At 40.5% G+C, this 25,943-nt stretch overlaps 4 protein-coding genes across 7 annotated transcripts in view; all 4 read right to left on the bottom strand.

The window, feature by feature from the left end:
• Positions 1-10,964, bottom strand: part of LOC131140019 (signal-induced proliferation-associated 1-like protein 1) — a 64,821-nt gene extending 53,857 nt beyond the window's left edge. For 2 of the 3 annotated variants that reach the window (XM_058090062.1, XM_058090064.1), the window contains exon 1: positions 10,633-10,964. The gene's annotated coding sequence lies outside the window, so the exon portion shown is untranslated. Of the gene's footprint in view, positions 1-3,868; positions 5,715-10,632 lie in introns of those variants that run through there. The other variant, XM_058090063.1, reaches the window with a different exon arrangement.
• An 891-nt stretch (positions 10,965-11,855) lies between these two features.
• gpx2 (glutathione peroxidase 2) lies at positions 11,856-12,864 on the bottom strand. Its single transcript, XM_058090065.1, has 2 exons — positions 12,439-12,864; positions 11,856-12,226 (listed from the first exon to the last, which is right to left on the bottom strand). The coding sequence occupies exons 1-2, from the start codon at positions 12,658-12,660 to the stop codon at positions 11,873-11,875; spliced, it is 576 nt and encodes a 191-aa protein (XP_057946048.1). The 5' UTR covers positions 12,661-12,864; the 3' UTR covers positions 11,856-11,872.
• Positions 12,865-13,712: 848 nt separating this feature from the next.
• On the bottom strand, positions 13,713-19,411 carry LOC131140309 (ras-related protein Rab-15-like). The gene is made up of 7 exons (XM_058090589.1): positions 19,187-19,411; positions 18,312-18,372; positions 17,538-17,598; positions 16,639-16,716; positions 16,426-16,515; positions 14,639-14,704; positions 13,713-14,546 (listed from the first exon to the last, which is right to left on the bottom strand). Exons 1-7 carry the CDS (start codon positions 19,308-19,310, stop codon positions 14,397-14,399), a joined length of 630 nt encoding a protein of 209 aa, XP_057946572.1. The 5' UTR covers positions 19,311-19,411; the 3' UTR covers positions 13,713-14,396.
• Positions 19,412-19,899: 488 nt separating this feature from the next.
• LOC131140186 (protein max-like) lies at positions 19,900-24,886 on the bottom strand. 2 transcript variants are annotated; one of them, XM_058090380.1, is made up of 4 exons: positions 24,695-24,886; positions 22,164-22,271; positions 21,220-21,343; positions 19,900-21,128 (listed from the first exon to the last, which is right to left on the bottom strand). In XM_058090380.1, the coding sequence occupies exons 1-4, from the start codon at positions 24,728-24,730 to the stop codon at positions 20,944-20,946; spliced, it is 453 nt and encodes a 150-aa protein (XP_057946363.1). In that variant the 5' UTR covers positions 24,731-24,886; the 3' UTR covers positions 19,900-20,943. The 2 variants fall into 2 exon arrangements, with proteins under 2 accessions (XP_057946363.1, XP_057946362.1); XM_058090379.1 differs by having other exon boundaries at positions 21,220-21,358; positions 24,695-24,885.
• Between the last annotated feature and the right edge of the window lie 1,057 nt (positions 24,887-25,943).

The following is a 25,943-nucleotide window of genomic DNA, read 5'->3' as shown; positions in this document are numbered from 1 at the left end:
GGTTAGTGTGCATGCAACACAGCTAGGAGACCCGAGTTCGATTCCACCCTCAGCCATCTCTGTGTGGAGTTTGCATGTTATGTATAATAATGCTTTAAACGTGCAATACTGAACTTATGTGCAATAATATTAATTCATTCAAGTGAAATACTACATTTTCATTCATTCATTTTCTACCGCTTTTTCCTCACGAGGGTCGCAAGGGTGCTGGAGCCTATCCCAGCTGTCTTCAAGCGAGAGGCGGGGTACACCCTGGACTGGTGGCCAGCCAATCACAGGGCACATATAGACAAACAACCATTCACACTCACATTCATACCTATGGACAATTTGGAGTCGCTAATTAACCTAGCATGTTTTTGGAATGTGGGAGGAAACCGGAGTACCCGGAGAAAACCCATGCATGCAAACTCCACACAGAGATGCCTGAGGGTGGAATTGAACTCGGGTCACCTAGCTGTGAGGCCTGCACGTTAACCACTCGACCACCGTGCACATAATAGGACATTCATTCATTCATTCGGTCAAACACTGTTGGTGCTGGAGTCTATCCCAGCTTTTATACTTTTTTTTATTTACAACATATTGCGCAACTGCAGGGTCTTGAGACACATGCTAACTCGCAAACTAGAGAGCTAGCGACCTAAACGGTAGCCTTCAAGTTATTTCCTTTAAACTTAAATTGCCAAAAACTTACCACTTCCACACGGATAGTGAGGATAACTATTAACAGTTATTTAACCTTTAACATGAACATTAATCAAACACAGGAGACTGGGCTCAAACACAAAAGTTTAGGACAGTGGTCTCAAACACGCGGCCCGCGGGCCAAATGAGGCCCCCGCCTTGATATGAAAGTATAGTCACATTTATACTTTTTTTTATTTGCAACATATTGCGCAACTGCAGGGTCTTGAGACACATGCTAACTCGCAAACTAGAGAGCGAGCGACCTAAACGGTAGCCTTCAAGTTATTTCCTTTAAACTTAAATAGCCAAAAACTTACCACTTCCACACGGATAATGAGGATAACTATTAACAGTTATTTAACCTTTAACATGAACATTAATCAAACGTAATAATAATTTTTTCTGGGTACATGATACCATACAGCATCCATATTAAAACTTGCGCGGGCCACACTAACATTAAACTTTTATATCAAGGCGGGGGCCTCAAAGTAGTATCCTGCGGGCCTCATTTGGCCCGCGGGCCGCGTGTTTGAGACCACTGTCCTAAACTTTTCTGTTTGAGCCCACCCTCCTGTGTTAGCACGTATCCAGGAACACATCAATGAAACGTACAGGAAACAGGCAGCCACAGAGGAAAGACTGTGGGAAAGCTGCCATGTTTGTTATGAGCCGGCCTTATGCACCTGGAACAACATGGCTAAAGACTTCATTTAGACGTGTTATGGATTTTTCTACCAATACACGGACCAATACTTTTCCTGCACAATTCCACCTGAGACTGTTTGTTTGAATGGTAATCAGACTCCAGGAAAGGAAGCCTTTGGTTTACAGTGGTCTCATTCTTCCCTTTCAGTTTAAAAGCAGCACAAGAACTTGGATGTAAAACGCAGAAGAAAAAACAGGAGCAGCCTCCTGTGTTAGCACGTATCCAGGAACACATCAATGAAACATGTTTGAGACCCCTGTTCTACACAAAATAAGATGAAAAATAATTAAACAAATCAACAATAAAGAAAATCAATCAGTAATAAATAAATATAATAATAATAATAAAACGGCAAATAATAAAAACTTAAGAAACCACATATAGTTGGTGGGTAGACAAATTATTTTTTTTCAGATTAAAATGAACAAAGCATTATGAGAGCCCTGTAGACATGACAAAACACGACTATAGTCACATTTATACTCTTTTTATTTACAACATATTGCGCAACTGCAGGGTCTTGAGACACATGCTAACTCGCAAACTAGAGAGCTAGCGACCTAAACGGTAGCCTTCAAATTATTTCCTTTAAACTTAAATAGCCAAAAACTTACCACTTCCACACGGATAGGGAGGATAACTATTAACAGTTATTTAACCTTTAACATGAACATTAATCAAACACAGGAGACTGGGCTCAAACACAAAAGTTTAGGACAGTGGTCTCAAACACGCGGCCCAAATGAGGCCCGCAGGACACTAGTTTGAGGCCCCCGCCTTGATATGAAAGTACAGTCACATTTATACTTTGTTTTATTTACAACATATTGCGCAACTGCAGGGTCTTGAGACACATGCTAACTCGCAAACTAGAGAGCTATAGCGACCTAAACGGTAGCCTTCAAGTTATTTCCTTTCAACTTAAATAGCCAAAAACTTCCCACTTCCACACGGATAGGGAGGATAACTATTAACAGTTATTTAACCTTTAACATGAACATTAATCAAACACAGGAGACTGGGCTCAAACACAAAATTTTAGGACAGTGGTCTCAAACACGCGGCCCGCGGGCCAACTGAGGCCCGCAGGACACTAGTTTGAGGCCCCCGCCTTGATATGAAAGTATAGTCACATTTATACTTTTTTTTATTTACAACATATTGCGCAACTGCAGGGTCTTGAGACACATGCTAACTCGCAAACTAGAGAGCTATAGCGACCTAAACGGTAGCCTTCAAGTTATTTCCTTTCAACTTAAATAGCCAAAAACTTCCCACTTCCACACGGATAGGGAGGATAACTATTAACAGTTATTTAACCTTTAACATGAACATTAATCAAACACAGGAGACTGGGCTCAAACACAAAAGTTTAGGACAGTGGTCTCAAACACGCGGCCCGCGGGCCAAATGAGGCCCGCAGGACACTAGTTTGAGGCCCCCGCCTTGATATGAAAGTACAGTCACATTTATACTTTTTTTTATTTACAACATATTGCGCAACTGCAGGGTCTTGAGACACATGCTAACTCGCAAACTAGAGAGCTAGCGACCTAAACGGTAGCCTTCAAGTTATTTCCTTTAAACTTAAATTGCCAAAAACTTACCACTTCCACATGGATAGGGAGGATAACTATTAACAGTTATTTAACCTTTAACATGAACATTAATCAAACACAGGAGACTGGGCTCAAACACAAAAGTTTAGGACAGTGGTCTCAAACACGCGGCCCGCGGGCCAAATGAGGCCCGCAGGACACTAGTTTGAGGCCCCCGCCTTGATATGAAAGTACAGTCACATTTATACTTTTTTTTATTTACGACATATTGCGCAACTGCAGGGTCTTGAGACACATGCTAACTCGCAAACTAGAGAGCTATAGCGACCTAAACGGTAGCCTCCAAGTTATTTCCTTTAACTTAAATAGCCAAAAACTTACCACTTCCACACGGATAGGGAGGATAACTATTAACAGTTATTTAACCTTTAACATGAACATTAATCAAACGTAATAAACTTTTTCTGTGTACATGATACCATACAGCATCCATATCAAACTAACATTAAACTTTCATATCAAGGCGGGGGCCTCAAAGTAGTGTCCTGCGGGCCACATTTGGCCCACGGGCCGCATGTTTGAGACCCCTGCTTTAGGTCAACATAAATGTAAAAATGTGTTCTTTTACATTTGAAAGTAATTGAGTTGTGAGCTTAATTGCTTGTTTTCTGTTTTTTTTTTCTTAGATATATTTTTTAAAATATGGTTCATGCAGGAAGAAGCGGGAAGAAAAAAATCTCGGAATAATATCGTTATCGCAAAATTAGTCACCCATATCACATATCGCACTAATTACCCATATCGTGCAGCGCTACCTGTGATACTACACAACAACATGTCACATGTCACACCTGAACTCGACAGCAACAACAACAACGTCATAGCAGGAATGAAGACAAGCTGAACCGACCTGTCTATACGTCGGGATCTGCTCCGTGCTCCATCATGACCAAGCCCTCATGCATTCCTGCCTCCTTCTCGGATTTCCAATCCACAGCGGGGACAACAGAAAAACCTCTGTGGTTTTGTTTTTGGCTGTATTATTTTTTTTTTTTTTCCACGGCGGGCCCAACATGGGCTCAGCATGAGGTGCAGGCCTGCTACTTTGCTTCTCCGTATTTTCGATCCTCTCCGAAAAAAGTAATGCGTTCCAGAGATGGGAATGTGCAGGGCCAAAATAGAGAGACAGAGCAGCAACTGGCAGACATGTCCAGACAGTAACGAGCACGTCATCACTGCGTGGCAGCGAAGAGCGCCGGCGGCGGCACATCATCATCATCATCATCATCATCATCATCATCATCCAAAATGCCAGGTTTCACTCTGGAAACGTGTTTCTCTCGCTTTAAGTTCTTTTAAGCTGTTCTCATGCATGCTATTGGCTTCTTTTTCCATCGCTATTACAGTAAACCTCGGATATATCGGACTCGGATATATCGGAAATTCGCTCACAACGGACAGATAAAAAAGAACCGATTTTTCTGTAATGCATTTCCAATAAAAATTCATTGCATATATCGGATTTTTTATAACGGATTTCGCCTATTTCGGACAAAATCTCCAGTCCCGTTCCAATGCATTTCCATTAAATTTCCCTCGCATATATCGGATGGCCGCATCGTGGCGCTCCGATTCGCCGAATCGTGACAGGCCGCTATACGACGTCATTTGCAGCGTTGCCTGCGCGTCCAGGTACATTGGAAACATAGTCAACGAAGTGCCTTTTTATAACGGATAAAATCCGATTTACGCATATACCGGATATAAATCCGATATATGCGAAAAACGGACATTTTCCGGTATACGCATATAACGGATTTCGCTTATATCGGACAAAACCAGTGGGAACAATTGAATCCGATATATCCGAGGTTTACTGTATTTATATCCCACATCTATGTGGCTTGATGGGAGCAGATAAAAAAAGTGGGAAAATTACAGTGGGATTTCTGCACAGATGTGGGAATTGGTTTGGGAGCAGGATAACAGGAAGACGTCAAAACAAGATTGATGCACTTCAAAAAGTTGAGACCACAAAACAATAAACCCAAAGAGCCAATACACCTGCTATGAATTGCACTTTGCTGGGTCAACACCGAATACAAAAGCAGGTTGAGTGGAACCGAGTGGGGGAAAAATGGCCTCTTTGTCTGCATTTTACTGTGGGACAGTCACAGGGATGACATCATCACTGTTGCGCTTTCATCTCTTGGCTGGTACGCGAAAGATGGGACAAAAGGCAGATGATTCCAACTATGAGGCAAACAGGAAACCCAGTCACACCTCATTAAAGTCAAAACCATCAAGCCTCAGTCACCCACCAAGCATGAAGACACCAGCGGCCCGGCTGAGGTCATCGTGGAGTCATTTGACTTTTGACTCATACCGGTCAGATGCTCGCTGATGTCAGAAACTAGCACAGTATACTCGGATTTTATCTCAGAGAAGTCCGTTAATACCATTGGTTAACTTATTTTTACACTCTCCCAAGAAAAAACATTGTTCGTTCAATCTGACTCTAACGGTCGAGTCGAGTCGTTCAAACAAGCAATTAGCCTCGTTGCGAGTCTGTTTGGATTGGACCGACAAAACGGTACGACGCAGACCGTGGTATCAAATTCACAGGTGGGGAGCATGATACCGGTTGTAAACATTGAACTGAATCCTTAGCATGCAGCACGGTGGGCGAGTGGTTAGCAAGCAGACCTTACAGCTAGGAGACTAGGGTTCAATTCCACCCTCGGCATCTCCGTGTGGAGTTTGCATGTTCTCCGGGTACTCCGGTTTCCTCCCACATTCCAAAAAAAAACATGCTAGGTTAATTAGCAACTCCAAATTGTCCATAGGTATGAATGTGAGTGTGAATGGTTGTTTGTCTATATGTGCCCTGTGATTGGCTGGCCACCAGTCCAGGGTGTACCCCGCCTCTCACCCGAAGACAGCTGGGATAGGCTCTAGCATCCGCACGATCCTTCTGAGGATAAGCGGTAGAAAATGAATGAATGACTGAATGTTTATCTAGAGGGGCCTCACAGCTAAAAAACCCAAGTTCAATTCCACCCTCGGCCATCTCTGTGTGGAGTTTGAATGTTCTCCTCGTCATTCCCTGTTTCCTCCCACATTCCAAAAACATGCTAGGTTAATTAGCGACTCCAAATTGTCCATAGGTATGAATGTGAGTGTGAATGGTTGTTTGTCTATATGTGCCCTGTGATTGGCTGGCCACCAGTCCAGGGTGTACCCCGCCTCTCACCCGAAGACAGCTGGGATAGGCTCCAGCACCGCCGCGACCCTAGTGACGATAAGCGTTAGAAAATGAATGAATGAAGGAATATTTAAGGGCTGCACGGTGAGTGAGTGGTGAGCACAGCTGGGATTCCCGAGTTCAATTCCACCTCCGGTCATCTCTGTGTGTAGTTTGCATGTTCTCCCCGTGCATGCATGGGTTTTTTCCGGGTACTCCGGTTTTCTCCCACATTCCAAAAAAAACATGCTAGGTTAATTAGCGACTCCAAATTGTCCATAGGTATGAATGTGAGTGTGAATGGTTGTTTGTCTATATGTGCCCTGTGATTGGCTGGCCACCAGTCCAGGGTGTACCCCGCCTCTCACCCGAAGACAGCTGGGATAGGCTCTAGCATCCGCACGATCCTTCTGAGGATAAGCGGTAGAAAATGAATGAATGACTGAATGTTTACCTAGAGGGGCCTCACAGCTAAAAAACCCAAGTTCAATTCCACCCTCGGCCATCTCTGTGTGGAGTTTGAATGTTCTCCTCGTCATTCCCTGTTTCCTCCCACATTCCAAAAACATGCTAGGTTAATTAGCGACTCCAAATTGTCCATAGGTATGAATGTGAGTGTGAATGGTTGTTTGTCTATATGTGCCCTGTGATTGGCTGGCGACTAGTCCAGGGTGTACCCCGCCTCTCATCCGAAGACAGCTGGGATAGGCTCCAGCACCGCCGCGACCCTAGTGACGATAAGCGTTAGAAAATGAATAAATGAAGGAATATTTAAGGGCTGCACGGTGAGTGAGTGGTGAGCACAGCTGGGATTCCCAAGTTCAATTCCACCTCCGGTCATCTCTGTGTGTAGTTTGCATGTTCTCCCCGTGCATGCGTGAGTTTTTTCCGGGTACTCCGGTTTCCTCCCACATTCCAAAAAAAACATGCTAGGTTAATTAGCGACTCCAAATTGTCCATAGGTATGAATGTGAGTGTGAATGGTTGTTTGTCTATATGTGCCCTGTGATTGGCTGGCCACCAGTCCAGGGTGTACCCCGCCTCTCGTTTGAAGACAGCTGGGATAGGCTCCAGCAACCCCCGCGACCCTCGTGAGGAAAAGCATCAGAAAAAGAATGAATGAATGAATCCTTAGCCTTCAGTCTTTGGCCTAGCGACTGAACTGAGTATGATTATTAAGTAACTGAAGACCCGTGCACTTAATAACGACAACATCATTCATTATATAATGTAAACAGTTCATTTAAGCCTATTGGGACAGCCACTTAAGATAATTGCATCCCACACATTCCAGAGTGGCTACTTGTAACGCGGCACAAAGCTCCTCCTGTTGTTGCCTTCCAACTTTTGCTGGAGCGATTCCTCTCGAGCCAAAGCCCCAGAGACGACGCGAACATCGGCTTAACTTAGCAACTCCACACTCTACGGCGGCGAGACTGGGAATATGTAACACGAGAAAGTGTTTGTTGTTGTGCTGTGCTCGTTTGAATGCGAAGCATCAAAATAGCAAACAATAGATCCTTCAGGAATGCAAACCGGAGCTGCGGTTTTGTTTTGATGACAAACATGAGCGTTAGCGGTCTTTTCCGCTCAATACACTGATATCATCTTATCTGCTAACGGTTAATTAAGCGTTGGATAGCCACTCAGTGCTAACACTTATAGAGGTCCGATTGACTTGAAACTTATTTCACAAGCCACGTTTACATGAGGAGTTTTTCTCTTTCCGAATGACCTTTCCGAAAGCAATGGTATCCATAGAAAGGAATATTCCAATCGCGTGTCTACATGCGTTCGTGAAAATTAACCAGAATAGTCAATAGGGCATGCCCAGTAAAACGTAAACATCAACATCACGTGATAGCGGCTTCCTCTGGTTTTTCTTTCACTTGTTGGAATAACTACGTATTGCCAGTTGTTCGTTCGTCCAGTCTTGAAATTTAGTTTGGATCAAAAACAAACAGTCCAGTGCCGATTGCTCGCCTCCATTTTTTTTTTTTTTTAAATCGAAGAGCTGCGTGTTACGTCATATCTCAGCATTCGCTGAAAGAACGCACCCGGGAACAGGAAAAAATAAAGTCCAATCTTGCTAATATTTTATAATTAAACTCGGGACATGTTTTATATAGATATATATTTTCTTTTTTAATAAAACTGCACTTATGAATAAAGTATAGAAGGGTTTAGATTCTGTTCCACAGATGGCGCTAATGCACACGAAAGCTGCTTGCCAACCGCCAATAAACAACAGAAGAAGAAAAACACCACGAAGAAGAACGCAGTCTGACAATTTTCCGATTGAGTGGGTACAAGATACCTCAATCGGATTCGGGAAAGGAATATTCCACATCTGTGAATCCGATTATATATTCATTCGGATTGGCACTTTTCTTTCGGAATGAGGTGTATACAAAGGTTAGAGTCTTTCCGTTTCAGCAAATAAACCGAATGGAATTGGAATATTTGGGTCCATGTATACGTGGCTATTGATACATTTTAGTGTCCTCCACAGACAAAACCATGGACCGCTGTTATGAAGACCAAAAGTTCCCGAAATTGATAGCACCTTTACCAAACAAACAGGAAATTAGCCAGAATTTCACCTAAATGAGGGCACTTTGATTAGCTTGAAAATTATCACACAGGTCCACTTCAGTAACATCTACATACACAACTCTGGACTACGACGTTTCACCATGACGGGAAAACTATTTTGTCAAAAAGTAGTAAAAGTTTACTAGGCAAAGTCCAACTGTCTTGAAATTTCTCACTCGATGCGTTCTCAAACGGGTAGTTCAAGTGAAAACAGTTTTTTCGTCGACTTCTGTTTGAATCGTCACTCATTTCTCACCATTTGATACAGAAAGACCGAAGTACCGGCAAAAACCCATGCATGCACGGTCCACACAGAGATAGCAGAGAGTGGAATTGAACCCTGGTCTCCTAGCTGTGAGGTCTGCGCGCTAACCATTCAACCGCCGTGCAGCTTGAAAATAGCTTGAAAATTCTCACACAGATCCTCTTCAGTACCATCTACATACGCAACTCTGGACCATGACGGGAAAACTAGTAAAAGTTTACTAGGCAAAGTCCAACCGTCTTGAAATTTCTCACTCGATGCGTTCTCAAACGGGTAGTTCAAGTGAAAACAGATTTTTCGTCAACTTCTGTTTGAATTGTCAATCATTCCTCACCGTTTGATACATAAAAAGACTGAACCAAGGAGAGAATAGCAACAAAATACAATGTCAAACGCCTCAATCTAACCAACACGGTAGCTAACATAAGCTAAAAAAAAGTTAGCAACAGGTTGCATGTCCATATGACAATTCCACCATGATTATGGTTCTCACTATGTTCAAATAGAGACCACATACCTCAAAACCGCAAATAACAAAAACAAAGCAATGTGAATAATGGCTATAATTTAGACAATTAAAGCAGACAAAGCAAGCGATTACCGCCACAAAGTGAAGATGGCATTGGGATAAATCACACTACTGTGGCTCGGTAAGCCTTAAAAGAATGCCAAACATTCTGATCCTTGTCCGGAGCTGAACCCCAAAGTCTCCTTTCTTGCTTGACAGTAACAAGTACTAGTACTAGTACTACATTTCTGGGTTACATAAAATAAAATATAAAGTGCTTTTTAGCACTTGAGGGCCTGTCTTACGGTGAAATTGTTGGGACTAACTAAACAAGAAGCTAGGTTAGCTTAAAATGCGGTGTTGCATTGGCACATCTACGCTGCTGTGTGTGGCCGTTTTGGACCCTGAATGTCTCACACGTAACAAGGAAGTATCCAAAAACGGTTATCGAACAATATAAAAAGCACAAGCACATGTCAACAGTGTTAGGAACTAGCACTCACTAACACATACACAGTCAAGCACTTCGAAGCAAGCATGGCTGAAACATTTTTGATATTGTACAATTAAAAAATACAAATGTTCTTGAAGTTAGCACGGAAACATACGTCCACCTGTAAGGACGTCTATGTCTAAAAGACACGTGACCACCTATCCCAATGTCCATTTGGAGCCGTATTAAGGAAGCACAGCGATAACATAACACCACAGGTGTATGTCAACAATGTTACAAATCATTCAAACACCGGAAATATTATTAAAAAACAGATGTTCTTAAAGTCGTACACATCTACTGTGGTGTAACGTTCACGACACCACCTGTGAGTGGGCCCCCGGAGCACTGCTTGGACAATGCGGATTTTTGACAGCCCCGGTGACGTTCACGGGAGGCTCGTTCCACACGGAACCCAAATCATTTATCTTTGGAGTTTTTTAAAAAAAAAATGAAGAAAACATGGCTCCACACTGACTCATCGCTGCACCTTATTTGCTTCGTCCTCCCAGGGTGGCGACGGCAGACATGTACGTGAGTGTGACCGGTGCACCAAAATCCACACTCACCTTCTTTCTTGCATTTCCCACCCGCTTCTCCTTCTTGTGGACAAACACAATACGAAGCGCCGTTTTTTTCCTTTCTTTTGTTCAACTGGAGCTCTCACAAGTCCGTGACATTAACAACGCAGGCACCGTCCTCTTCCTCCTTTTTTTTTTTTACCTTCAAACGTTACGCGTCCACTCTGCTTTTTTTTAACCAAAGATGGCCCCACGCCTCCCGCCGAGGCGCAACTTGGAAGTTTGATAGAAAGTTATGGCTTTGCCTTGGCTCCGCTATGCAGCTGCTAGAAGGATGAGATCATTCGCTGTGACTGCCTATCGTCTGCCTGCCTGCAAATCTCGCGATAAAAGACTGAGAGGCGAAAGAGAAAACGTTCCCGTGGTAACAGAGCTCACCTGTGGGGTGAACAGCGGCGGGGAAATGAAGAGCACTCAATCTCACGGTAAAAAAATAAAATAAAATAAAATAAAAAAAACACCAGGACGTTTTGACGTCGTCTATTTGTGGTCAATTCCTCTTTGTTTCTTTCATGTGAAGAAAAAAGCCATAAAATACTTGAATAAAACTCGACTACGTACGTTGATTGGCAATGCTAGAAGCTAGCTAAACGTATGTCTATACTCTTATGTCTTTTTGGCTAGTCAACGATAGCTAGCTAAATGTATTTCTATACTCTTGTGTCATTTTGGCTAGTCAATGCTAGCTAGCTAAACGTATGTCTATACTCTTGTCTTTTTGGCTAGTCAATGATATATTATAAGTACACTTGCAGTATCAAGTGTTATAGTATATAGTATACTACATAGTACTGTGTACTTGAATGAATGAATGCTATGAGATTGTGCAGCCATGCTCATGTTGTGACCAACAAGTATAGTTTAATACCGTTAGCAACACACAGCGATTTTTAAAAGAAAATTTCATATATTTCAATAGTTTTATAAAACATGTAATATGTCATTTTTTCAACAATTTTTGAGAACTTTATTAGTACAAGCAAGCTTGTGTGAGGTGAATGTTAATGCAAAAGAAGCATTACAGCGTTTGTATCGATGTTTAATAAAGCGTACAGCCCCATCTTGTGGCCAGAATAATGCATAACACATTAACTATCAATTTACAGTTGACTTGATGCATCCACTACTTTTAAGCACTTATGGAGCTTCAGATGATATAACTATTGCATTTCAAAATATCACCCTCATGAAATAAGACTTAAATGTGTGAATTAAAAAGCCATTATTCTTATGTTTTGGTTAGCTTTAATAATCTTTGAATATCGGGCTCTATGTCAATGGTGGAGAACCTTTTGCTGTATCTTTTAAACGGCTCTCCCTCGGGTGCGATTAGGAATTTCTCAAAGTTCCACGAGACATCCGTCCTGTTGACGGGACTCCAAACCAGAAATTTGGGATCCTCCATGAGGGAGTTGGGGTCGTCTTCAGGATATGGGAGTTTGTCTTTGAGATAGGCGAAGACAGGATGCGTGTTCGCTCCATTCACGTCACATTTCTCAAAGATGGTGAAGTTGGGTTGGAATCCTCCGCCCGGACGCACGTGTTGGAGTGAAGTGAGGATCTCGTTATTGGTGCAATTCTCCTGGAGAAAACACAATAAGCATTTATTTTGTTATGAATTTTACAATGCATAGTGTCAGCCATGTTATTATAGGGCAACATTAGTCTGTATGAGTGCTGTCAGCACTAAAAAGCTACGGTTTATTGAGGGGAAACTAACATCTACCGCAAAGTTTTGGTGAATTCTATGGTTCAATCTTGTCAGGCTACAACAAAGCACCCTGTAGGACTGACCTGATATCCAAACTGGTTACAGGGGAAGGCCAGGACCACCAGCCGATGTGGGTACTTGCTCTGGAGATGGTTGAGCTGGCTGAAGTCCTGGCTGGCGGTGCCTCAGAGCGAGGCCACATTCTCTATCAACACCACTCGCCCTCGGAACACGTTGAAGTCCACCGGGTCGCCCTCTAACGTGGCGGCCTTCAGGTCGTAGAAGGTCTTGGCGATAAACGTCATCGTCAGGAGCAGAGAGAGGACACTGCAGGGAGGTCGGACGTTCGGGTAAGGCAGTACCTGGAGAGTGGAGGAGGAGGAGGAGGAGGAGGAGGGGCTGCTACTTGGGGGTGGTTAGAAATGGCTCTGCGGGAAAACTGATACACACATACGACAGTTTATGCCAGGGGTGGGCAAACTTTTGGACTCGTGGGCCGCACTGAGTTAACAAAACTGTGCGGGGGGCCAGAATATATTTTTTTACAACACACACACACAATTTTACGCTTATAATTATAACAGTCCACCTATAAATTATTTGTCTAATTTTATTTATTATATTATATATTATAATAATATTATTATCAATTATATTGTATATATTATATCTATTATATTTGTATATATGTATATATATTTGTATATATTTGTTGCTTATAATTAAAAAAAAACAGTCCACCTTGAATTATTTGTCTAATTTTATTTATTTATTACATTATATTTAATCTATATATATATATATTATAATTATATTATTATCAATTGTATTATATATACCAATTATATTATATTTAACATATTATATATTTTTTATTTAATTAATTTACTTATTTGTATAATTTTATCTGTAAAAGTGTCAGACTATTAGATATATGTTTTAAATATTTTCCATATATCCCTTTTTCCGGAGCATTTTAAACATCAGACCACATCAAACTAGAAACTTGAATTTTACATTTAAAAAAAATTTTTTTTTTTAATTATTTTAATTTTTATTATTATTATTATTTTTTTTTTACTGAATAAGGCATCTGACTTGCAAGTCATGTTGCCAGCATGTATGTTAAAAGGTAGAAAGCAACTAGCGGGCCGGATTCAAACGCTTTAAAGATCTGACCACATCAAACTCCAAACTTGAATTTTACTTATTATTTTTTTTTTTTAATTATTATTTTTTTTTTTTTACTGAATAAGACATCCGACTTGCAAGTCATGTTGCCAGCATGTATGTTAAAAGTTAGAAAGCAACTGGCGGGCCGGATTCAAACGCTTAGTGGGGCGCATGTGGCCCCCGGGCCGTAGTTTGCCCACCCCTGGTTTATGCTGTACAAACCACTTGGTTTTCCATGCATTGAAATTCATAGTTGAGCGTTTACATCTTTTCTAAAAAGTTGCATGAATGCACATCTTTAAAAAAAAAAAGCGCGTAAAAGAAAATTAGCCGTCTCCAACAACACGGCACCAGTCATGAAAATTTCAACATGTTGATGAAAACGAGACCTCAACGAAACCTGATCACACTCTCCATTGGTTCATTACTTTTTTAACGTCACATTTATTTTAGTCACCGTAATACATTTTATTTTTGAGTCAAGTTAAAATATCATTCAGGGCAAAAAAGGGTAATTTAATGACATGTTAAATACAAAAGTACTGCAGTCAGAAATATAATAAACGCAAGTAGGATCACATTAACGCCATTCATAAACAAGTGAAACCTCCAGTTTCACAGTTTAAATAATTTATCTTCTTCCTCTGACTCTATTTCCACCCCAACAATACATTATAAGTTAATGGGCAATGAATAAGCTTAATGGGGATTAGCGACAGTGAACCAGTATATGGAACACTACTGCCCTCTGTTGGTAGGTGTTGGTGGTGGTGGTGGTGAATGCGTTACACTACCAAGTGAAACCCATCAAATGAGCAGCAAAGAAAGTAAAAACGGAGGAAATGTTGATTTAAAAAAAAGATTCTCGTTAACAGCCACAGACCCTCTGAATGCTGTTATTATCTTGACTGCTTTCCTCCAGACCGGCTTTGTTTAAATAATCATCCAGCGATCCCAAAAGGTTGTCCACGTCTCTCTTGTGAGCCTGCAGCACCAGTTCGGTCACGCGAGTGAAAGACTGAAAATAACATAGAAATACGTCATATATATTTTTTTTGGTATGTGTGCCCACTTTTTTCACATTTTAAATTTTTTTTTTTTTTTACGTACCTCATCAATGTTGTTGCTGGTGGATGCGCTGGTCTCAAAGAAGTCCATTCCGTACCATTCGGCGAGCTATGTGTGGTTACAAATGAACACATTTTTAGTGTTAAGTAACCTGGTTTGATATGGTTCTATTATGATTGATATGCCAAAAAATACTGTATATCTTATTCATATTAATTCATTAATTTTCTACCGCTTTTTCCTCACGAGAGGCGCGGGGGTGCTGGAGCCTATCCCAGCTGTCTTCGAGCGAGAGGCGGGGTACACCCTGGACTGGTGGCCAGCCAATCACAGGGCACATATAGACAAACAACCATTCACAGTCACATTCATACCTATGGACAATTTGGAGTCGCTAATTAACCTAGCATGTTTTGGGAATGTGGGAGGAAACGGGGAATGACGAGGAGAACATTCAAACTCCACACGGAGATGGCCGAGGGTGGAATTGAACTTGGTTTTTTTTAGCAGTGAGGCCTGTGCGCTAACCACTCGCCCACCATGCAGCCCCTCTAGGAAAACATTCATTCATTTTCTACCACTTATCCTCACGAGGGTCATGGGGGTGCTGGAGCCTATCCCAACTGTCTTCAGGCGAGAGGCGGGGTACACCCTGGACTAGTGGCCAGCCAATCACAGGGCACATATAGACAAACAACCATTCACACTCACATTCATACCTATGGACAATTTGGAGTCGCTAATTAACCTAGCATGTTTTTGGAATGTGGGAGGAAACCGGAGTACCCGGAGAAAACCCACGCATGCACGGCGGAGAACATGCATACTCCACACAGAGATGGCTGAGGGTGGAATTGAACCCTGGTTATCCTAGCTGTGAGGTCTACGCGCTAACCACTCGTCCACCGTGAAGCCCATATTTGCATATTAACAATAATTCATGGTTCCATTTATTACAGTGAGTCTTCCAGGCTCTGATGCAGCAAAACAGTCCCAGACCATCACACTACCACCACCATATTTTACTGTTGGAATAATGTTCATTCATTTTCTACCGCTGCAGTCCGGGTTAATTGTTTGATGTGGGGTTCAAATGAAAGGGTGGGTGGGGTCCAGGAGGATACCAAGGTTGTGGATTAGCGGGGATGGTTAGCGCACTGACCTCACAGCTAGGAGACCAGGGTCTCAATTCCACCCTCCGCCATCTCTGTGTGGAGTTTGCATGTTCTCCCCGTGCATGCGTGGGATTTCGCCGGGTTCTCCGGTTTCCTCCCACATTCCAAAAAAACATGCTAGGTTAATTAGCGACTCCAAATTGTCCATAGGTATGAATGTGAGTGTGAATGGTTGTTTGTCTATATGTGCCCTGTGATTGGCTGGCCACCAGTCCAGGGTGTACCCCGCCTCTCGCCCGGAAGACAGCTGGGATAGGCTCCAGCACCCCCCACTTCTCGTGAGGATAAGCGGTAGAAAATGAACGAATGAATATTAGGTATCAAGGCTGCAAGACGGACTAGTGGTTCGCACGCAGGCCTTGCAGCTAGGAGACCCGAGTTCAATTCCACTCTCGGCCATCTCTGTGTGGAGTTTGCATGTTCTCCCCGTGCATGTGTGGGTTTTCTCCGGGTACTCCGGTTTCCTCCCACATTCCAAAAAAACATGCTAGGTTAATTAGCGACTCCAAATTGTCCATAGGTATGAATGTGAGTGTGAATGGTTGTTTGTCTATATGTGCCCTGTGATTGGCTGGCCACCAGTTACCAATATCACAGTAGTTGTAAATTATTTGCTGGAAAGGAGAGCCCCATGAAGAAAATAAATCTACCTACTTTGCTTCCGTCTTCCTTTGTCACTCGCCTCCTGGGCTCCTCGTCTGATTTGTTCCCTACTAGGATCCTCTGCACCTTGTCTGGAGCATACTATGTCAACAGTGGAAGAGTAGTACTTAGTAGTTAGGAAGTAGGATGTATGTAGGAGGTGTACTGTCACTAAAAGCATTTGCAATACATTTAAAATGTACTTTATAATTCTTATTGGCTTACCTCATCCACGTCGCTGGCCCACTTTACGATGTGCTGAAAGGAGGACTCATTTGTGATGTCATAAACGAAGATGATACCCTACAAAGGGAATGACACACATACTGTATGAGGTTATCATTTGTAGGAATATTTCCATATTTCACAACAAGCGTTACTCTGTAGAACTCCTCCAAAGGCTCAACAATGCTAACTATATACTACAGTATTACATATTCATAGATATCCACCCCCTGCATATTTCTGAATTTTGTCATTTAATATGTCATGCATTATTTATGGAGATATTAATATTTAAAAAAAATTCCTGCATTCCCTCAAATGTAACTCATTCTCCCTTGGCGCATTTCTCAAAGCTCTTCCAAGAGTCGTAAAAAGTAGTTAAGTAAAAAAGTAGTAAATTCATAAAAAATCATAAATTCTACTTTCTGCATATGATATAATTTGGAAATATTAATACAAATATCATTTTTTTTTAAATCAGAATCCACATGCAAATTTAATCAGCAAGTGAGATGCTTTGGAACTTCATGAGACGCGTAGCAGCTTCACAAAAATAAAAAAAAAGGGGGGAAATGGCAAAATTGTTGAGTGTTTGGTTCTTGTGAGAAAGCAGAAAATTGGAAAATAACTCTTAATCATCAGATTATTTTGTCATTGAATATTGCATGCATTATTTATGGAGATATTAATATTTTTAAAAATTCTTGCATTCCCTCAAATTCTCCCATGGCGCATTTCTCAAAGCTCTTCCAAGAGTCGTAAAAAGTAGTTTAGCAAAAAAGTAGTATCATAAATTCCACTTTCTGCATATGATATAATTTGGAAATATTAATACAAATATCAATTTAAAAACAAATCTAATATGGATAATATAATATAATATGAATCATTCAAGTTACCTGTGCGCGTCTGTAGTACTGTTTGGTAATCGTCTGATAGCGTTCCTGACCGGCTGTGTCCCTGGAACCAAGAGAGATCATACACACGTCATTCATTCTGGACTGGTGGCCAGCCAATCACAGGGCACAGATAGACAAACAACCATTCACACTCACATTCATACCTATGGACAATTTGGAGTCGCTAATTAACCTAGCATGTTTTTGGAATGTGGGAGAAAATCGGGTACCTGGAGAAAACCCACGCATGCACGGGGAGAACATGCAAACTCCAGACAGAGATGGCCGAGGGTGGAATTGAACCCTGGTCTCCTAGCTGTGACGCCTGCGTGCGAAACACTAGTCCGCCTTATAGCCTTGATATCTATTATTCATTCATTTTCTACTGCTTATCCCCACGAGGGTCGCAGGGGGTGCTGGAGCCTATCCCAGTTGTCTTCGGGCGAGAGGCGGCGTACACCCGCTTACACTGGTGGCCAGCCAATCACAGGGCACATATAGACAAACAACCATTCACACTCACATTCATAGCTATGGACAATTTGGAGTCGCTAATTAACCTAGCATGTTTTTGGAATGTTTTTGGGAGTTTTGGGGAGAAAACCCACGCATGCAAGGGGAGAACATGCCGAGGGTGGAATTGAACCCTGGTCTCCTAGCTGTGAGGGCTGCGCGCTAACCACTTGTTCACTGTGCAGCCCCCACACACACACACGTGACATGACAAATAAAATGTAATAATACAAAGAATATCAAGAAATTCTGTTTACTCACCATATTTGTACTCGCACCTTGATGCCGTCTATATCTAGTGTCTTCATTTTAAAATCGACACCTAAATGAACCACAACAAACGAAAAAAAACAGATTAAATAAAGGATACTCACAATATATGTCCAAATTGTGGACGACTTGGGCTTTGTGTGCATTTTATGGGTGTTACACAAACAAATGTAACAAAGACATAGCACCTAGCAAACGATATGCTGATTTAGGGGTGTCACGAGGTCTGAAGGAATTGAAAGGTCTCGCGAGAACAGGCGATGTACGACCTATTATTGACGCTACACTTTAAGTGCTTTACACACACACAAACAGACGCCATTTTCGTAGTTTTACACCATAAAAGATAACATATTATAAGAAAATAATACAGTACTACTTGAATTTTCTTCTATTTAAATGTACCAATATAGTGAATAATTGCAGTTTTGCGCTATAAACTGTATGTTCTGAAAACTACATACGTTTCCTTGGGGTCCTATGGAAACTATTTTCATATTTGATCGGTTTTTTATCATATTTATATAACCCATCCGTAGAATACATTTAATATGCTTCTTGTAGAATGTTTCATTGTTTGTTTCTCAATGAATACAACAATATTTAAGCCTAGGTCGACTTTGTTGACTTTGTGGCCCCAGGCGGTCATGACCAAACCTGCCGGGTTAACAAGTATGGCTGCTTTTGCCACTCCAAAACCAGAGTAAATATACTTCTACACGATAAATGTGAAGTAAAAAATAACACCCATAATGAAAAAGGGCTACAAATAATTGGCGTTTAAATGTTTAGTTGTTTTGAAATCCAGCAAGTGATGTTTTATCGTAGTGACGTCAAAGTAGTCGAATGGCTTCGTCATTCCTTACCGATGGTGGAGACATGTCCGTAGTCGAACTCTTTGTCCGTGAAGCGACGCAGCATACAAGTCTTTCCTACATCTGAATCTCCGAGCAAGAGAATTCGGAATAGGATGTCATACTGTTTAGCCATGGCGGAGTGTTTAAAACAACTTTAAACTGAGAGGGAAAGACTCTTCCATGTTAGCGTTCACCTGATGTATTGACTAATTAGGCGGGTTGGCTCGTGCTAGATTTAGTGCAACTCGGAAATAGCAGCTTCATAGAATCTACCGGTAACATCAAGATGTATGTTAATAGCAGTGTATATGATTTTATGACCAGGTATGTTAATACAATCATACTGTATAAATAATAAAGTTGATTATTTTAGTAATATGCCAGTTCTCTTTTTATTAATCCCGGCTTTCATCAATATTCCGAGGGTCTTTGAAGGCTCCAAAGCAAGCATGCTTGCATCCTGCTGAGGTTAGTTAGGACAACTTTTGTCAAATATTATCTGTTTTAGTCAGATGATCAATTTGTATACATCCACCCTCAGAAAGGTAACAATGGCAACTTTAAATACTGTACTTTCACATAATCCTGCTGTATGTTGCTTTATTTTATTTTGTAAAAAGCAAGTCACACTTCCTTAACTCTTTCTGTAAATAGCAATTCATTTAAAGTGTCATTCCATTCTCAAATTGAACACAAAAACATACAACCAGAAACACATCCAATAAGGATAAAGGTTTTATTTATAGTCTCATAACAAAGGTATGTCTTAACTTGCAAGACACCCGTTGGCAGTATGTACAACATACCTGTAATTTCCATGGAATGGAACAAACAAATATTGATTACATACACACTAGTTGTTTACCTCTCAGAAAAGGGAAAAAATAAAGAAAGAAACGTTCCCAGCACAGGCAAATATTTTTTTTTATCCCCAGAGAAGTTTTTTTTTTTTTTTTATAGCAAAACTGACACCATTTAGGATTAGATTATATACCAGACACTGAACCAATAGTCATAGTTCATAAAAATAAAGTTAACTGCATTGTGTAACATTCAATATCGATTAGGTGTTTTTTTTTTATACTCTTATTTTGTCAGATAGTAAAAATAGAGGAAAATAAATAGATGAAGTTGTTGGGTGTGGGGGTATTGGGAAGGAAATCTCAAGCCAAACATATTTGACATCAATTTTCGATGGTTCACTATAAATAAATGGGATTTATTTGATTACACAAAACATTTTCAAAGCACAAAATGCAAAACTTTAGCCACCTACATTGAATAAGGGGAGTCACATTTTGCATGACATCACATTCTTGTGAAAAAGTATCAATATTAAAAAGGTAAACTATTTCCAATTGCTATTTTTTTTTTTTGTCGGAGCAACTCCTCCCACGAATTTGCAGAGGTTGTCTGACTCAACGCCTCATACCTTTTTCATCACCGCATTCGTTAGAGAATGTCACTGCGAGGGTCTGAAAAGCGTCGAGTCCTTCAAAACCTGCAGAGCTGCCTCACTTTGGGTGGGAGGAGGAGGGGAAGGTGGTGCACGCCGGGACACAAGGAGCGGTGTGATAGGATGCTTAGGAAGATAGAAGCATTTTTTATACACAATGTAGCACCTCTCTCACACAGTCTCCGCCGTGCTTCCCCCGACTGACGTGAGAAGAAGGCAGAGGGCTGAGTGCACGCAGCTAAGAGGAGTTAGAGGAGTTTCAGGCTGGTGGGCAAAAAAAAAAAAAAAAAAAAAAAGTCCGTAGGAGAATCTAGCTAGGCTCCACGCGCAACCTCTTCCTGTTGGGCGGCTCCTCGGGCTCTGATTCCAAACTGGAGTCGGAGCCGCCATCGAACGCAGACACTGCACTCCCCTTGCGGTTGGTGTACAAGCTGCTGTCGGAGGAGTAGTTGGTCTGGAGCTGATTGTTCCCCTTGGCCTTCTCCAGAGCACGAACTACGAACGAGCAAGATCATTAAAGCGAGGTGGCACCAACGCATTTTCGCATTTTTTCCCGGGGGGGGTTGAGTTGAAATATTGTACATACCCTGCTGCTCCAGCAGTGCGTTCTGCTTCTTTAAGTCATCGATGTCTTGCTGGTGGGTGTGGTTTTTTCGTCTCATGTACTGGATGTACTCGGTGGCTTTGTCGAGAATCTGCGCTCGGGAAGCCTGTTTAACAGAGTTCTGTCAGCAGATAATTTCAGTGATCCATGTCGCAGTGATACAGTGGAAACAACACAAAAACATCATCAACCAATTGATTAGGTATACTTTGTCACAAAACTGTTATATCTAACCTCAAAATCTCCCATCATGACCACATTTTTTCATCAAGCAGTACAGTTTAGCTGACATTAGTACCAACTTTTTTTCCTATTCATATTGTCATAATAAAGTAACCAATAAGAATAGATGCAGAAAAAGCACCCAAAAACGAATTAAAAACTTAATTTTGGTCCATAAACACAAAACTGGGTCAAGAACTAGCAACAGTTGGGCACCCAACTGAAGAATACACTACACGTTCAATATGGTCATGGTTTGATTTCATTTGAACATGCATCAGATTACAATTGAATGCATCACATAATCAGTTCACAGTTCCACATGTCCAAAAGGAGTAGGAAGAAACACAACAGGCTACTATCGGCCGACTCATGTCACCTTCACAGAATGGCCGGAAATCATGACACTCATTTGATGTGAAACATTTTAGACCAAACACTTCCTGTTTGGAAAACTCTAGTAAAAACTCTAGTTAAAGTCCAAGGCCCACTAAAGGTGCAGCGTGTCCTACCACTGCAAGTCTTCTGTACAAAACATCGAGTTGTGTTGCATATTTACATGTATTAACAGTCTATTGACCTAGGTGTGGCTCTGTGTTTCTACTGCTTCTTGTTATTGGATTCCTGTGTGTGCATGTTCGGTTGAGAATATACAGAACAAATAAACAGTATTTGGAAAAAAAATCGACATTTTTGCTCCTCACCTTTTCTCCTTGCAGTGCAGGCACAGAGTCTCGTAAACTGTGGAAGCTGTCTTTAATGTGGTCCCTGCGTTTTCGCTCCAGAGCATTGTGATGTGCTCGCTTGTCTGCCTGTAAACGACAAGGCAAAGTTACTTCATCCGGGGGAAAAGAATTTCAAACAAAATTCCTTGTGTATGCTGAATGTGGTTTGAATACGACTAGCAAAAACCAGTGGTGGCCTACACTTTAATTCTCCTCCATTTGCCTGATTTGTGTTGGAGAGGGTGGGCGGTGGGGGGGCAGGAAGTTTAGAATTGGTGCAACCTATGCACTCTCCTTCACACACACACATTATACACAAAAATACAAAATAAATAACTTTCATTATTGATGTTAGTTTCATTAAATACAGTATTTTAAACTGCTATATGTCATGTGACCACTAGGTGACAGTGTTTGCGTGTGCCGTATCATTTTCATAAAGTGTTTTGACTGATGCCATGGGAGTGTTTTATTCATCCGGTAAATATTGTACAGTAAACCTCGGATATATCGGACTCGGATATATCGGAAATTCGCTCACAACGGACAGATAAAAAAAGAACCAATTTTTCTGTAATGCATTTCCAATAAAAATTAATTGCATATATCAGATTTTTTATAACGGATTTCGCCTATTTCGGACAAAATCTCCAGTCCCGTTCCAATTTTTCCCGTTCCAATTGCATTTCCATTAAATTTCCCTTGCATATATCGGATGGCCGCATCGTGGCGCTCCGATTCGCCGAATCGTGACAAGCCGCTATACGACGTCATTTGCAGCGTTGCCTGCGCGTCCAGGTACATTGGAAACATAGTCAAGGAAGTGCCTTTTTATAACGGATAAAATCCGATTTACGCATATACCGGATATAAATCCGATATATGCGTAAAACGGACATTTTCCGGTATACGCATATAACGGATTTCGCTTATATCGGACAAAACCAGTGGGAACAATTGAATCCGATATATCCGAGGTTTACTGTAGTTTGTGATCTTGGAACAGGAAGTTCGACATTGAATCCTCCCCAATACAACACTGACATAGAAACAGGAGTTGAGGACATTCAGGGATTCTGTTACATTATTAAAAAAAAATTTGATCAGTATTTTTCTTCAACAGATCGACACAATGTGAATCAATAAACATCTCTAATTTAGACTCATTTTACCAAACAGGATGTAAACAAAGATAAGAATCACAGACCAGAACAAACCGTTCCCAGTCTAGAGACCATGTAACACCAAACATCATCATTGGGAACATGATGTTCCGGCGTATTTATTTTTTTGATGAAACGCTGCATATAGCTCTAGGGTAACATATTCCTTTTCATGACATATTACTGATTTGCAGGAAGTTTCCCATTGGATTTACCGTGATTATATTTTTTTTGCATCCAACGGAATATAATACAATATGCAAATGTCGACTTTGTGCACGGTGACATACTGAAGTTGTGTTTATTTAACTTTCGGAGCTGCTTAAAACCGCACGGGATCTGTTTATTGTGTTAAGGTGTGCAAAAATAAGCCTGAAAATCACATTAGCAGATGACGGCTTGACAAGCCTGCAAGCAGTGTGTGGCTTTATGAGCAGGAGCTAAAACAAGTGGGGGGGGGGAGGGGAATGCACGGCTCACAGAAATAACCAGATTGAGGATGTGGCATGATTAATATTATATATATTAAGTATGATGTTTTTTTTTTTTTAAAAACATGCATTCTATTTTAATAATTTTAATAATTTAATTTTTTTTTTAATTTTAACTTTGCAAATGCCGTAAAAAGGGTGGTTCAAGGAATTATACCAATAATTACATTAAATCATCATAACAGCAGTGATGTCATAGCATTATAGGATACAAATCCGCATGAATTAAAGCAATATTCTGCACCAAATTACCACCATTTGACACAATAGGAATATTTTTAATGGTAATTTAGCAATATTAGTCCTTGCATATTAATTCAAATATTGTTATTCCAATTGATTAAGCAAAGATTGACAGTTTAAAGTCAGTTTGAAGCATAAAATTGACACCTCTCATATTAGCTGACCTTGCTGGAAAAGCTTAGTTCTTGTGCATATACTGTCCCACCAAGTGTTAAATATACCTGGTTCAATAATAAATATTTAGTATACACGTAATATAACCTAAACTAAGCTAAATACCAGTAAAAATACCTACACTAAGAGCAACAATACGATATTTAAACAGTTGGCTATGTACTACGACGAGAACGACCACATTCAAGAATATTTAAAAGTCGACGCCACCACTTTATCAGATAATGTCCTTATATATTTTTTTTTAATAGAACACCCAACATTTACAACTGAAAGAAACATCTTTCAGAGTTTTTTTTTGGCTGTGTTTGTTGGAATATACTACGTGTTAACCTGCTAGCAAGCTCGGGGTAGCTCAAGTGGGCTACAGCTACAAAGTTGCTGTTAAGCTAACAGACTGGCTAGCTGCTTTCTAAGGGGGGGAAACTGAGGCACATACATCGCTGTCGACTTCGATGTCATCGTTTTCGCTCATTCTTCGGTAAAGGGGTAATGCGGAAAAGAAAACAAGCAGCTGTCAAAACAAAGCTGAGGCGGAGGCGAATAAAGTCTTGCGCGAAAGCTCTGCTTACAGCAGAGACATGACGAGCAACGGTTTCTTCACACGTGATTCGCCTACACATGGATTGGAAAACATATATACCGCATGCGCAAGACAGCGCACGGAGTTGTGGGTAATGTAGTAAATAACCGAACACACAGCCGTCACTCGTAAGTCACTGTGTCGAGCAGTAAAACTACATTACCCACAAACCCGTTGGGTTTGACATTGCCCTTTTGATGGACACACGTTATCCTCATATAACCGCATATAAACTAGAAATGCAACAACTCTAGAAGCTTTAATTACTATTAAATCCATCTTATATACATTCGGATGATACATTTTCGCGAAATTGTCGAGCACAATGTCAAAGATTGATGTGTTTTTTTGCATTATATGTCATGACCCTGTGGTGTTACAACAAATTCTGTCAAATAAAGGCAAATCTGGGTGGTTTGATGCAATAACAACGTATAACCAGACTCTTCTGTCAGTATATGATTATGAGGACAGATGGTGGCCCTGCTCGCTTTGACCGCCCTCCCCCACTCACCATGCATGGCTCCACAGGACCTTCAAATAGCAGTTTCAGTTCATCACATATTGCATATAGCACAAGCACATTACATAATATACACTGGAAGTGTCATGTGTGGGGCTAACATGGACATATATATATATATATATATATATATATATATATATATATATATATATATATATATATATATATATATATATATATATATATACACAAACAAAAATATATATTTTTTTTTGGGGGGGGGTGGCACCTCCATTGCTGGAAAAACCAAAAACCAAGGAAGAGAAATACTGTATCAATATCTATCTTCAGTAAAAAAAAAAAAAATCTATATATAATATATTTTAAAATATGTCATTAAATATTAAATACAGCATTAAATATGCCCACCACTGCTATTGTATAAATATAAATATAAATATAAATATAAATATAAATATAAATATAAATATAAATATAAATATAAATATAAATATAAATATAAATATAAATATAAATATCTATCTTCAGTAAAAATAAAAAAAATATTTTTTTAATCTATATTTTATATAGATTAAAAATCTCTCTCTATATATATATATAATATTTATATATTTTTTT

This window comes from Doryrhamphus excisus, chromosome 13 (genome assembly GCF_030265055.1).
Source record: "Doryrhamphus excisus isolate RoL2022-K1 chromosome 13, RoL_Dexc_1.0, whole genome shotgun sequence".
Lineage (NCBI taxonomy): Eukaryota > Metazoa > Chordata > Actinopteri > Syngnathiformes > Syngnathidae > Doryrhamphus > Doryrhamphus excisus.
This window is presented reverse-complemented; position numbering and strand designations above follow the sequence as displayed.